The sequence below is a fragment of the Telmatherina bonti genome, assembly GCF_933228915.1.
Source record: "Telmatherina bonti genome assembly, chromosome: 14".
In the NCBI taxonomy this organism is placed as follows: domain Eukaryota; kingdom Metazoa; phylum Chordata; class Actinopteri; order Atheriniformes; family Telmatherinidae; genus Telmatherina; species Telmatherina bonti.
The window spans coordinates 24,765,247-24,778,366 of NC_136612.1; the positions used below are offsets into that span (position 1 = coordinate 24,765,247).

Sequence of the window (13,120 nt, forward strand, 5' to 3'; positions counted from 1 at the left end):
ACCCCCCCCCTAACAAAAAAAAAAAAAAATCACATTATTTTGGGGGAATTATTCTAAAATATTCGATTAACAGTTTTGAAATATGACCTACTACATGAATCCAAATAAATAAGCTTGATTCAAAGCATTTCGTTTTCTTATCGTGTTTAAACTAAATAGATATGTACCCACTTCCGGGTGTTAACAGCGGTTAGAGCAAACCGGAAACAGTTGGAGGTGAATCATCTTGGCTCTCGTGTCGACCCACATTCATGTAGCCGCACCAGCTTTCTTCCAGAAGTTTCCTCGGCCGGCTTCTATCTAGCTTGGCGGAAACTCTTACAGGCATCGTTACGAACACGGAGGTTTATGCTGTTTTATAAACGCCGAATGACATTTTCGTCTCCTTCAGACGGCAAACTTGTTGGCGAGCTGTTATAACATTATTGACAGAAGAAGTGAAGCTGCGGCGGCGGAGCAACTTGACCAACACATCTGACACACAGGATGCTTAGCCGTAGTTGACAATGTTTCTGTAAAGTCGAAAGAGCTGACTGGTTATTGTAATGGGTAAAGATTACTATAATGTGCTAGGAATAGCCAAAGGTGCGTCCGAAGAGGAGATAAAAAAGGCGTACAGAAAACAAGCGCTGCGCTTCCATCCGGACAAAAACAAGTCCACTGGGGCTGAAGACAAATTCAAGGAAATCGCCGAAGCATATGATGTTCTCAGTGATGCCAAAAAAAGGGACATTTACGATCGCTTTGGAGAAGAAGGTACCTGACCTCGTCACCAAACTTGCATGCAGTTTTGTAGTTTGCGCCCTTATGTAATCTGTCAGGGTATCCATCATGTAACCACCAGCAAACCAGGACACAATGTAACTTTCAGATTCTGTCTAATCTAATGCACAGTTGCATGTTTGTGTTTGCTCATTGAGGTTTCTGGCATCTTTCTGCAGCAGTTGCCACATAGTGGATGTGTGTGTGTACAATAGGTGTAGCTGGAGAACCTGCTGGAAACGGCCAGCTGCAGCCTTTCCTGACACTCACCGTTTCAGATAAAAAAAAATTGTAGATTAGGGGGTTAAAATTCACAAATGTATATCTTAATGCTTCGATGCTGCTGCATACGTTTTTATGTGCACATTTGGACATATATACGTGGTATTTAGGCGGGAAAATGCTGGGATGACACCTGTTCACAATATGAACTCTTGGTGGTGGCATATCTTTTTAATCATAGCTCTTTGCAGTTATGAATATTTTCATAATCACGTTAGTGACATTAGTAACAGCTAATGAAATGGTAAGGATTATTACCATGCATTATTAGATCTGAGCACTGGTAGGCCTACTGTTGAGCAGGACTAACCTGCCAGCAACAGTGGCTGCACTCATATTTCCACTACTTTTTCCTCTGAGATTTTCTCACAAACCTTTGATGTTGCTCCATGTCTTCTTCTTCAACAGGATTAAAGGGCTCAGCTGATGTTGGAGGACACAGCGGTCCAAGTTTTAACTACACCTTCAACGGGGACCCTCATGCCATTTTCGCAGAATTCTTTGGAGGGCGCAGCCCATTTGATCACTTCTTCTCGCATAATGTGGGAGATGATATGGATATCAATAATCCCTTCTCTCCGTTTGGCATGGGAGGAATGGGTGGGTTTCACAGGTCCTTTAAGTCGTACCCAGGAGGCCTTCATAGAGGACAGGAGAAAAAGAAGGACCCACCAGTGGTGCATGAGGTGAAGGTGAGCCTCGAAGAGGTTTTCTCAGGTTGCACAAAAAAAATGAAGATTTCTCGCAAGAGACTGAATCCGGACGGCTGCACCATGCGCAGCGAAGACAAGATTTTAACAGTGGACATCAAACGTGGCTGGAAGGAGGGCACAAAAATCACTTTTCCCAGGGAGGGGGATGAAACTCCTACCAACATTCCTGCAGATGTTGTGTTTGTGGTCAAAGACAAACCTCACCCCATCTTCAGAAGAGAGGGCTCGGATATAATTTATCCTGCAAAAATATCACTTAAAGAGGTAATTTAAATCTCAGACATTAATTAATCGAACAAATACAAAATATTTGTTTAGCTAATATTTACCTTCTCTTACTCTCCTTTGTGTTTGTCTCCAGGCTTTATGTGGATGCACAGTCAGTGCTCCCACTCTAGATGGCCGGACCATCTCCGTAACCTCCAGGGACATTGTCAAACCTGGGATGAAGAAGCGCATCGCTGGAGAAGGGCTGCCTCTCTCTAAGTGCCCTGAGAAGAGAGGTGACATGATCTTGGATTTTAGCGTTAAGTTTCCCGATAAACTGGGCCCAAAGACACGCGATGAACTTGAGCAAATTCTTCCAATGTGATCCCAAAGTCTAACAGTATTCGGCGAGGCTCTACTGTGTGTGTCACGTTTTGGAATGAATGACAGAGTCTCAGGGCAGATTTTATTTTATTATGACACTTATATAGTCTTGATTTTTTTTTTTCTCAGATGGGTTTAATTGTCATCAAATTACATAAACACAAAGATATTTCAAGAATGTTATGAAACTGGACCACCTAAAAAATGAGTCCTGCAAGTGAGGATGTGGTTTGTGGGAGTGCTTTAGGACAACATGCAGTCAGCTACAGTACCTCAGGAGCACTGATGTATGCTAGAATGTAGCTGTAAATGCATAGAACAAGTACTGAGTGGATCCTGAGAGGTGTAAACATTATAGGTATCAGCACCTTATTTAAATAATCAGCATTACATTTTTTTTCTTTTTTAGTGTCTCATCCATCATTACTGTTTGCTTATGATGTAATAGTGTCATTAAAAAAAGCAGAAGCCTTTCCAAGGTTGACATAGATGCTTATGATTTAGATATACAGACACTACATTGTTCTCATTAAGTCTCACACTGTTGCAAAAGTATTCATTCATCCTCTTAAAAGTTGATTTGTCTGGTCTCCTTGCTCCGGCGGGACCAGTGAAAAACAGACATCCAGTTGATCACACAGAAATTGAACTGATTTTAAAGTGGAAAACCTTTCTACCTAATCGGTACTTTTTATTGACAGAAGTTCGATAGGTGAAATGTTTACTTTTTACATATTAAGTAAAATATTTATTGGAATGCATTTTGTGCCAAACGACAGCCCCTATTTATTTAAAATGTGTTCATCTGAGAGTATCACAAGCATGTATCTTGTAGTGTGTAATAACCATAAATTTATACACTGTTAAAGTATAAAGTATGTGTGATATTTTTCATACTGATATCATATGTATTTGATACTTCAGTTCTTGCTTGTTTTACTGTCGTCCAAATTGAATCAAGGGCCAGTGTAATAATTATTCCTTATTTTTTGTTGTTTAAAACATGATGCAACTCTGGGGTTTTTTGCAAAGTAATACAGAGACTACAATGTGGAAGAAATATTTTAGCCCCTGATTTAACAACCTGTGATTTTATCCTCTGTTTGATTTTGTGGGTAACACCTCCTGACAGCATTCACTCCAAGATGAACGTTGTGTAGAAATGCATAGTTTCACAGTTCAGTGGGAATTCTGACATGTAATTATATCCCCTTTTGGTTGTAGTGATTATTGAAATTACTAAATGGGAAAGGATTGTTTGTGTTGGTATGATTACATGAAACAAACATGAGGTATAACATTGGTGAATAAATCTCTTTTTTTGTTTGTTTGCAAAAAGACTTTCAGTTTTTAATGGGAAACGTTAATTGTGCTTTAATTTATGTTTACGTTTGAAAATATCTGGCAAAGATAAAAGAAAAAATTAACAACACAGCTTTCACATATTTTAATGACAGGATTTCTTTCTTAGTCTTGTCCTATCATATGATGATGTACATTTCCGTGTTGAAAAATAACAAATAAACCTGAAAGATTGCATCAGTTTTGGCTTGGTGTTTAATTTCTTGAGGATGTTTTAACAATAGTCCTCTTAGAAATGTTATATAATTAGTATATGTGTGTGTGAACACGCATATATTGCTAAATTAGCTTATATGTTATTCCTTTCAGGGATTTAACCGGAAATAGAACCATGAAGTTGTTGACCTTAGCACAGTCTAGCCTTAGCAGTAACACGGTTGCTGTAACCCATGTTGTCCGCCAGAGGGCGACAGAGCCTTTGATTACAATACATAAGTTTAAATTCCTTTCCGTGTTTTTTTTTTTCTTTCTTTCTTCAAATACACGAATTATTTCCTCATGTTTTAGTGCTAACCTTTGTTACAAGGGATTTCATATTTCAGACGCTACTCGACACTTTGCTTTTAAACAACAAACTGGTGTGACACTGGCTACAGTAATTATTTAATTCTAAGTTGTGTCCGCCTTGACACGAAAACGGTTGCAATTACCACAATTGGCCGCTGGGCAGCAGTAAAACCAAAGCGCAGCTTTTTTCTCTTTTTTTTTGCAGCTACGATGCTCAACAATCCAACGTTATAGTTTACATGAAAGCGAACATTATCATGGTTTGCAATGGTATAATATGCTCTACCCCTATCATGTGCTTCCTGTAGCCTACTGCAATGCTCAGTGTCAACATGATTTGTTCAACTTGACATAAACTTGACTAATTCCATTTAAAGCTATACAATACAATTTTTTTTAAAGTTCATAGTAGTTGGGGTTCATCATTAAATGTAAAGGCAAACTATCAGTGACCTGAGAAATTCATAAAACAAAAATTCTGCAAACACCAAGGCACAAATTGAAAAACAAAACAAAACAAACAAACAGAAAAATCGCAGTTGTAGCCTAGTTTACGGTAATCTTACGTTAACCCGTTAGCTCATCAAAACAGCCAGTCTAAAAAAAACACACAGATAGATTGTTAAATTTGGTCATTTGTGACCATTATTACCACTTTAAAAATGCAGATGACTTATAATAAACTGTAGTGTTTTCTTAAAGTTCCTCATTAAACTATGCATGTAAGTCGATATAGTCGAAGTTTGTATTTACGAGCACACCCGAAGGCATCATTGTTCCACCCCTGCTGGGCAGGCACAAAGCTAATTCTACAACAGCATACCGACACACATAAACACACACACATTGTAATTACCTGCCAGTCTGATCGAGTCAAGTCCAGCTGCCAGCCAAGAGCGGACGTGTAAAGACACCGAACTTCTTCGCTGTCTCAACTCTGTTTTCTAATAGCAAACATCAGCAACGTTAGCAAGGCTAAGCTAACAGGAAGAGCTAAGGGTGGTTGGCAAACTCCGGTAAGAATGACTGGCCTGCCATGTTTTCTTGTTTCTCATGTTTAACGATCCTGCTAATTAACGCAAGTACCTCATATTTTGTAAACGGCAAACGACATGAATGAACTGTTGCTGATTTAGCTTGTGTTTTTATTAGCTACTCGCGTTGGTGGCTTGGAGTTGTCAATGTTTGTGATGCACTAAATGAAAGAAAGCTAACAGCTAATATTAGCCTTGTCTAATGCATTGATTGTATAAGCTGCAATGTTACCTTGTAAAATGACCAGTTTTGAAAGTTTTGATTTTAAAATGCTAAAATAAAACACTATTATAGCATTTAAAGCAGCAGACCTTTACAAGCTATGTGTATTGGGGTAATGACTCAGTATGCTCAGACAGATTTATTGTCACTTTGATGCCATTGCTTTCCCAAATATAAAAGTCTGTGTGTCTCTGTTTTACAGTCAAAACGTTCCTTCTCAGACTGCTGGATATGACACATCCAGCTATGTGAGCTGTTCTAATGTGTGGATTTTTAAATCCATACACTGCCTGGTTGAGACAGCTTTTCAGCTGTTCTGGAGGACTACTTGATCACTGTGACATAACTACCCAACAAACCTGCAGCTGATTTAGCTGAACAGGTGTATGCTGTCTGGGATTGTAGCGTAACTCCCCATAGCAGCCTCTACTATTTTTACTATGCCTCTGGGATTGGGAAGAAGAAAGAAAGCCTCTCCATTAGTTGAGAATGAAGAAGCGGAGCCCATTCGTGCAGGCCTCAATGTGGCAGGTATGGAAGGCCTGGATGGAGGAGTAGTCGGACTGGGGGAAGGTGCTGCCTCTGAAGGTCTTCCTCCTCCACCTAACAGTATGAGACCTCGGCTAATCTTCCACACCCAGCTCGCTCATGGAAGCCCCACGGGGCGCATTGAGGGCTTCAGTAATGTGCGAGAGCTTTATGCCAAAATTGGGGAGGCTTTTGGGATACCACCATCAGAGGTGAGTGACCCTGTTCACACAGTGTGAACATGCCGGTTTAATGTGTGGAGTTTCACTATTTTATTTTTTTTTCCTCCTAAAGGTTATGTTTTGCACACTGAACACTCACAAAGTGGACATGGATAAACTGTTGGGAGGTCAGATTGGCCTGGAGGACTTTATTTTCGCCCACATCAAAGGCCAGAAGAAAGAAATAGAAATATTTAAAGGAGAAGATGCTCTAGGGCTGACAATCACCGATAATGGAGCCGGCTATGCTTTCATCAAGGTGAGTAAAGTCTAAATATCTTTAGACTCAAGTATCAACAGGTAGCTGTACGATCCTGGAAACATTTTGGAACAACCTCTGTCTTTAAAATGACATGTTGATTTGTAATCGAGATGAAATGATGAGCTGGATGTTCGTGTGTTCACTGCTTTTCAGAGGATTCGCGAAGGGAGCATCATCCATCAAATCCAGGTCATCAACGTGGGTGACATGATCGAGTCCATCAACGGCCACCGTCTTATAGGCTGTCGACACTATGAAGTTGCCAAAATGCTGAAGGAGCTTCCCAAAGGGAAGGAGTTCACCATCAAGCTGGTGGAGCCTCTCAAAGCCTTTGGTAGGTGTGAGAGGAGAATATTTTCAGTACAGATTTTACTTTGATATTAGTGCTATCACTTCCTGGTCATGAACAGATTATATCATGTTTTTGTCTCCATAAATGTCTTCTGCATCAGAAATGGGCTTCGACTCTTGCTCTCAAACTTAGTGATTTAGAATGAAGTAAAAACGTAACGTAAAAGCCTCATTTGCAGACATCAGTTTGGTCTTCAAGCTTACTGAAAAAGGATCTTCTATAAGACCAAACACAATATATCGAGTGACTTGAAGTGGAGGCATGTATAACTGGAAATGTGTAACGGAGTCTAAAGTGGGACAGTGTGACGGTGCATGACATTCCACACCGTCACAGCTGTAAAGCTTGATTTTAAAGATGTGAAAGATGTTTGATTTATTTATTTTGAATAGATATGATCAGTCAGCGGTCTGGAGGTTCCAGGTCTGCGTCAGGGGTTCAGCTGGGGACCGGCAGAGGAACCCTTCGGCTGCGCTCTAAAGGTCCTGCCACAGTGGAGGAACTGGTAAGTAGTGAACTAAGAACAGGTTTTTGTGAAATATTTCTGTTGCTTGACTACGCTTGGATTTTTTTTTTTTTTTTAAATCCTCCAGCCTTCAGCATTTGAGGAAAAAGCCATTGAGAAGGTGGATGACCTTCTGGAGAGCTACATGGGAATCAGAGACAGTGAGCTTGGTAAGTTCATCTGTAGATTTATCGGCTCTAGTGGTGAAATGCTTTTCAGTTTCTCTTTAATTAAATTTCCTCTCTGTTGCCTCAGCGGCCACCATGGTGGAATTGGGAAAAGACAAAAAGAACCCAGATGAGTTTGCTGAAGCTTTGGATGAAACCCTGGGAGACTTTGCCTTCCCAGATGAGTTTGTTTTTGACGTTTGGGGCGCCATCGGAGATGCTAAGGTTGGACGGGTGTAAGGAGAGAAACTAATGGAGCAGGGCGTCCTCGTGTGTGCGTTGCACCCACGTTCAGCACTACTACAAAACATAACACTACCATCATGAGTTTGATTTTACTCCTGTGTACACTCCTTCTATTTTTTTGCGTTTCTACCTTTTTGGGAGATCAAGTGGATGTTCCAGTTCCACGAAGAGGAAGGTGACTTCCAAAGTGCTTTTATTTGTCTTCCAGCTAATTTCCAGAAACTCTGAGCACGCTGATGAGCTTCTCCTTCGGCCGCATTACATCAACCTGCATGTTGTTGTTGTTGTTGTTGTGGCTGGCAGCAGAACACTAAAAATGATTTAAAATGGAGGAAATGAAACATTAGATTCTTGACATTAAAGATTTTATTTTTCTCCCCCTTTCCCCCCCCCCCTACTTTGCACTGTGTTGAACTGCACTGTAAACCATCAACAGAGGTGAACATAGGTTGCACTGTACCTCCCCTGGTGAGTTTTTGCACAGTAGAAAGCCTCCCTGAAGTACAGTGTCATCGTGACCCACTTGATGTTACTGTTATGGATCAGTTTAACAAGCATGTGCTGTTACATTTTTATTTTGTCATTATGAAATTGCTGGTTTTAAGTTCTTTTCCTTTTTTTTTTAAGGTCTTGAAAGTTGTTGCAGAGAGATAAAAAGTAAACTGTAGCTCTTGACTAAAAAGATCAGTGGTTTTTCACTGGTAACACACCCTGTATTATTATAATGATGTTAGCTGTGCAGACAGCTGCACATTCCTGTCTTTCATAGAATCCACAGTGTTAAAAAGAAAATCAGTGTTGGGATGCTGTTACTGAAGGTCAGTACACAAGGATGAGAAATGGATTGGTTTCCAGGTTTGTGGACTGTGTTGACTTATTTTTTTTTTTTATAGCTAGTGTTTTTATATAAGGTGATGTGATATCTATTTTAAAACAAAATTTGTGTAACATGAAAAAAAAATCCATCCTGTGTTGCAACTTTATAACAGAGCAGTATTAAAGAAGAAAAAGTAACGACTCCCAAGTAGTTGTGTTGAAAAACAAAACAAAATGCCTTTTGTTTTGTTGGTCTGAAGTCAGATGTGCAGCATTGAGGACGAGAAGCAAACGGATAACCTTCACTTTGCTTCTGTTTCTTCTGGTTCTTGGAAATAAAGCAGCAGGTGATGTTGCACCAACTACTCAGTTCAAGTCTTTTTAAAAAAAGAGAAAAATATGGTGTTAACCTTTTCAGTATAACCAAATGTATGAAGCTATTTTGTAGTTTTTGTTTCCTTCATCAAAGCTGATGAATATCTATATGAATGATGTGAAGAAATGACGCTGAAACACAAACACTGGGAAGAATGTGTTATTTTGGTTTTGTATTTACACTGATGTCCATGTTGAAAATATAATGCGATAACACCCACAGAGTGGTTTTCCTTCTGTTTGGTCACTTCACTGCCTTGTAGGTTTAAGAGGGAGCCATGCTGAGAAAATGCTCTGTTTAAAATTCTCCAGCAATTTTACCAAGTTTTCCTGTTTTTCGAAGGAGTTTGTTCTCTTAACATTTACAGAAACGGTCACCTGATGTTTGTGTTTCTTCTCACTCCTGTGTCCTCCTGAAATATAGATGTCGTTTAACTAGACAGTGAAATCACTGGGTGTCAGTGGGCTGTCGGAGGTAACGTAATAAGATCCACCTCAGTTAACTTGATAGTGCTGCTCGACCTTGCTGGGGTCACTTACAGGCCTCCATCAGGAAGGCGGCAAACTGAAGGACTACCAAGCAGTTTGATACAAAATACAGCAGCAGTATGTTTAGATTGTAAACAAAGTTACGACTAAATGAACAAAAGCGCCTTAAGCAACCTTTTTTTTTTTTTCTCTGTGACGAAGGAAAACTGCGCAGGAGTGTGTGAAGTAAACCAGTTTTTCAAGTATTTGTTGTTCTATAACCCTGGTTGCACATTAGACGTGCACAGATTACTCTCTGGACTCGCAGTAGAGCACTTCTTCTTCCTAACAAGCCACAGACATCCACAGATACAGGAAGCAGCCATGGCATTGCGCCCCCGAGCTTCCTCCCAGCCAGGAAAACTTTCCCAACTCCAGATTCCCAAGGTAGTGTCCACTCTTCGACCGCGGTCTGTTTCTTCCCGCTCGGGCTCCATGCTAGAAGAGGAACTGTCTTGTTCCGTCTGCTGTGAGATCTTCAAGGAGCCTGTGGTGCTGAAATGCAGCCACAGCTTCTGCCGGGCCTGTCTTCAGCAGTTCTGGAACAAGAAAAAGGCCAGACGCGAGTGTCCTATCTGCAGGAGGAAGTGCTCTCTGACGGAGCCCAGAGTCAGCCTGGCCCTGAAGAACGTGGCCGATACCTTCCTGATGGAGCAGGAGCGGAGAACTGCCGTAACTGGGACAGGGATAGGAGCCGGCAGGACAACGGTGGAACTGGAGGCTATGGAGGAGAAGTGCGTCACACACTGTGAAGTTCTTAAACTTTTCTGCCTGGATGACTTTGAAGTCCTTTGCTGTGTTTGTCACACCTCCAAGAAGCACCAGGGACACAGAGTGTGTCCCCTGGAAGAAGGAGCCCAAGATCTCAAGGTAAAGTAGCCATTTGTCTGAAGGGTTTAAACATCACATTCTAGCAACTTGAAACTCTGAAAAGTTGTTCCTCTTGACACAGACTATTAGTAGTTGTGCAAAAAGAGAAATTAAGCAGCTTCTACTTTGCTATGTTCATTATAAAGATGTGAAAACATTCCATTTCTCTACTTTTGCCCCTCAGGCAGAGCTGAAAAAAGAGCTGATTCCTCTGAAGAAAACTCTGCGTCACCTTTACGAGGCCAAGCAGGAGTGTGATGACACAACTGTGCACATCAAGGTATCAATAAACACAGATCCACGAAACACCCAAAGACCAGCATAATGGTTGAGCAATACTCCTGTTAGTGTGTAAACACATCTGTCAGCCAAGATGTTAGAAAGACTTTGTTTTTGAGCTCATAGATTGGATGAAATGTTTTTGTACAAAACATATGAAGGCTATAATAAACAGTGTCAACCGCACGGTTGTGAAAAAGAACATTTTGTGTATCAGGACATTATAAAAATAATCTGGTTCACAAACAAAAGGCAACACATGATGTCACGTTGGGGAAATCTGCGTGTCTGTAGATGCTGCACTAATCTACCGGTCAGCCTCTAATCATATTCTTTCCACAACTATGATGCAAAGCCTCACACATTTAAACCAGAACTGGGATGAGCAATCCATCCTTTTTGCAGCACACAACAGTGGCCTCAGTGTTATGGGAGCTATTTCACACTTATGAATGCTCCATACTTGATGTGGAGCTGTCTCAGAGCAGCTGGAGGTCACTGCTTGAAGAAACCAACACAGTTGCAGCGTTGGCATGAAAATTCTCAGCCTTAAGTCCACAGAACTGTAAACTTTGCAAGCTTTAGCTGACTTTATACCTACAGTATCAGTCAGACTCTTCCTCCAGGTGTGGAGGAATCAAGCAGTTTATGGGAACATTACTCCTAAAGCTGGTTCCTTGTGATCCAATCCACAACAAACATACTGGAAGTTTTTCACAGCTTGTCTAACTCATCTCCTAGTATCTGACAGAGATGGTCCCGCATTACATAACTAGGACAAGGACAGATTCCCCGGTGTCATCATAGACTTCAACTGTGCTAGATACCTGGGACTTGAACACACAGAAACACACACTTATCACTACCTAAATCATGTTGCTGTAAACATGAATGTAATTATGTTAAAGTAAGAGTTCAGCAAAAACAGGTGGCCCCTGTAACAGGAAGCCTTGAAGCCTTCCAGTGTTGATGTGGATTTATATGTGTGCTAGAACCAAACTCAAGCCACTGAGAAGCAGATCAGAGAGGAGTTCGAACAGCTCCGGGAGTTTCTCCAGAAGGAGGAGGAAGCACGTCTGGCTGCTTTGCAACAGGAGGATGAGGAGAAGAAAGAGCTGATGAGGAAGAAGTTTGAAAGCATCAGCAGAGACATCCTCACCTTCTCCCATGCTGTGATCGCCATTGAGAATGAGATTGCATCCAGTGATGTTTTGTTTCTTCAGGTGAGTATTTATTTTTTTTATGAAGATTTTTTTCCTTTGGGTCCATCTGAATAAAAGAAATATTTTTCATTTCCTCTTAGAATTACACCAACACAAAGAAAAGGTGGGTGTGTTTTTCTTATTTCATTTTCTGCTGAGATAGTTTAACTTCATGTTACTTATTTTAACATTTCCCCCGTTTTATTTTTTAATCTCTGTTTGTCATCCAGAGTGAAAATCACCCACAAGGATCCAGACAAAGTGTCAGGTGTTCTCATAAATGTAGCCAAGTATGTCAGTTCCCTTAAGTACCATGTGTGGGAGAAGATGGTGGAACTGGTTCAGTACAGTAAGTGCTCTCCTTATTCTGCTTTTACTGTGTTACATGTGGAGCATGACTGTGTGAAGCGGTTAAGTTTACCTGAAACATGTCTAATGTTGGATAGTAAAAGATTTAGTTAATTCCTAAGTAATGTTCTGTATTTCCCTACTTTCAGCCCCCATCACTCTAGACCCGAACACTGCCTACCCCTGGCTGTCCCTCTCCTCAGACCTGACCTCTGTAGCTAACAGTGGATCCATAAAGCAGCTCCCGGACAATCCTGAGCGTTTCGGCCACTTTGTGTTTGTGCTGGGATCAGAGGGCTTTACCTCAGGCCGCCACGCCTGGGAGGTGGAGGTGGGCGACAAGGTGGATTGGATGTTAGGGGTGGTCAAGGGGTCTATCGACAGGAAAGGCCGCATCTCAGGCTGTCCTAAGGGCGGCTTTTGGATGATCTCACACTTTGAGGGTGAGTACTCGGCTATGACGAGGCCCAGCACCACTCTCCATTTGCAAGGGCAGCTGACTCGGGTCAGGGTGCAGCTGGACTATGAGTCAGGGGAGGTGGCCTTCTCCAATCCTGTGAGCATGACACCTATCTACACCTTTACGGACTTTTTCACTGAAAAGATGTACCCCTTCTTCTGCCCTGGGGCCAACATTGATGGAAACAACCCAAAGCCTCTTAAAATCTGCCCTGCTAAGGTTGCTGTGTGGAACAGCACGACCTGGTGATCTTGCTTTAGTAGAAACTACAAATCTGTGTATGTTTGTGTGTAAAGTTAACATAATACAAACTGAATAATCACATGACTGATTTGTTTATTTTACTGGGGTTTATTGAGCAATTGACTAAAAACCTATAAGCAACAAGTGACTCTTTAAAGCAGCAGATGATAGTTCTGTCATCATATTTGAGAAAATCTCCACTCTACCTCCCAGTCTGGAAAACCAGCAGTTGTACTCCCATCAT

General features: G+C 41.2%; 3 protein-coding genes across 3 annotated transcripts; all 3 read left to right on the top strand.

The window, feature by feature from the left end:
• The first annotated feature begins 268 nt into the window (after positions 1 to 268).
• dnajb1a (DnaJ heat shock protein family (Hsp40) member B1a) lies at positions 269 to 3,890 on the top strand. The gene is made up of 3 exons (XM_079252409.1): positions 269 to 756; positions 1,453 to 2,021; positions 2,119 to 3,890. The coding sequence occupies exons 1-3, from the start codon at positions 546 to 548 to the stop codon at positions 2,347 to 2,349; spliced, it is 1,011 nt and encodes a 336-aa protein (XP_079108535.1). The 5' UTR covers positions 269 to 545; the 3' UTR covers positions 2,350 to 3,890.
• A 1,139-nt stretch (positions 3,891 to 5,029) lies between these two features.
• gipc1 (GIPC PDZ domain containing family, member 1) lies at positions 5,030 to 9,094 on the top strand. Its single transcript, XM_079252231.1, has 7 exons — positions 5,030 to 5,233; positions 5,677 to 6,214; positions 6,297 to 6,482; positions 6,639 to 6,819; positions 7,230 to 7,342; positions 7,431 to 7,512; positions 7,598 to 9,094. Exons 2-7 carry the CDS (start codon positions 5,915 to 5,917, stop codon positions 7,747 to 7,749), a joined length of 1,014 nt encoding a protein of 337 aa, XP_079108357.1. The 5' UTR covers positions 5,030 to 5,233; positions 5,677 to 5,914; the 3' UTR covers positions 7,750 to 9,094.
• A 704-nt stretch (positions 9,095 to 9,798) lies between these two features.
• On the top strand, positions 9,799 to 12,882 carry LOC306766057 (E3 ubiquitin-protein ligase TRIM35-like; the record flags this gene model as incomplete). Its single annotated transcript, XM_079253645.1, has 6 exons — positions 9,799 to 10,344; positions 10,529 to 10,624; positions 11,616 to 11,846; positions 11,927 to 11,949; positions 12,056 to 12,174; positions 12,323 to 12,882. 6 exons carry the CDS (start codon positions 9,799 to 9,801, stop codon positions 12,880 to 12,882), a joined length of 1,575 nt encoding a protein of 524 aa, XP_079109771.1.
• Positions 12,883 to 13,120: the final 238 nt, after the last annotated feature.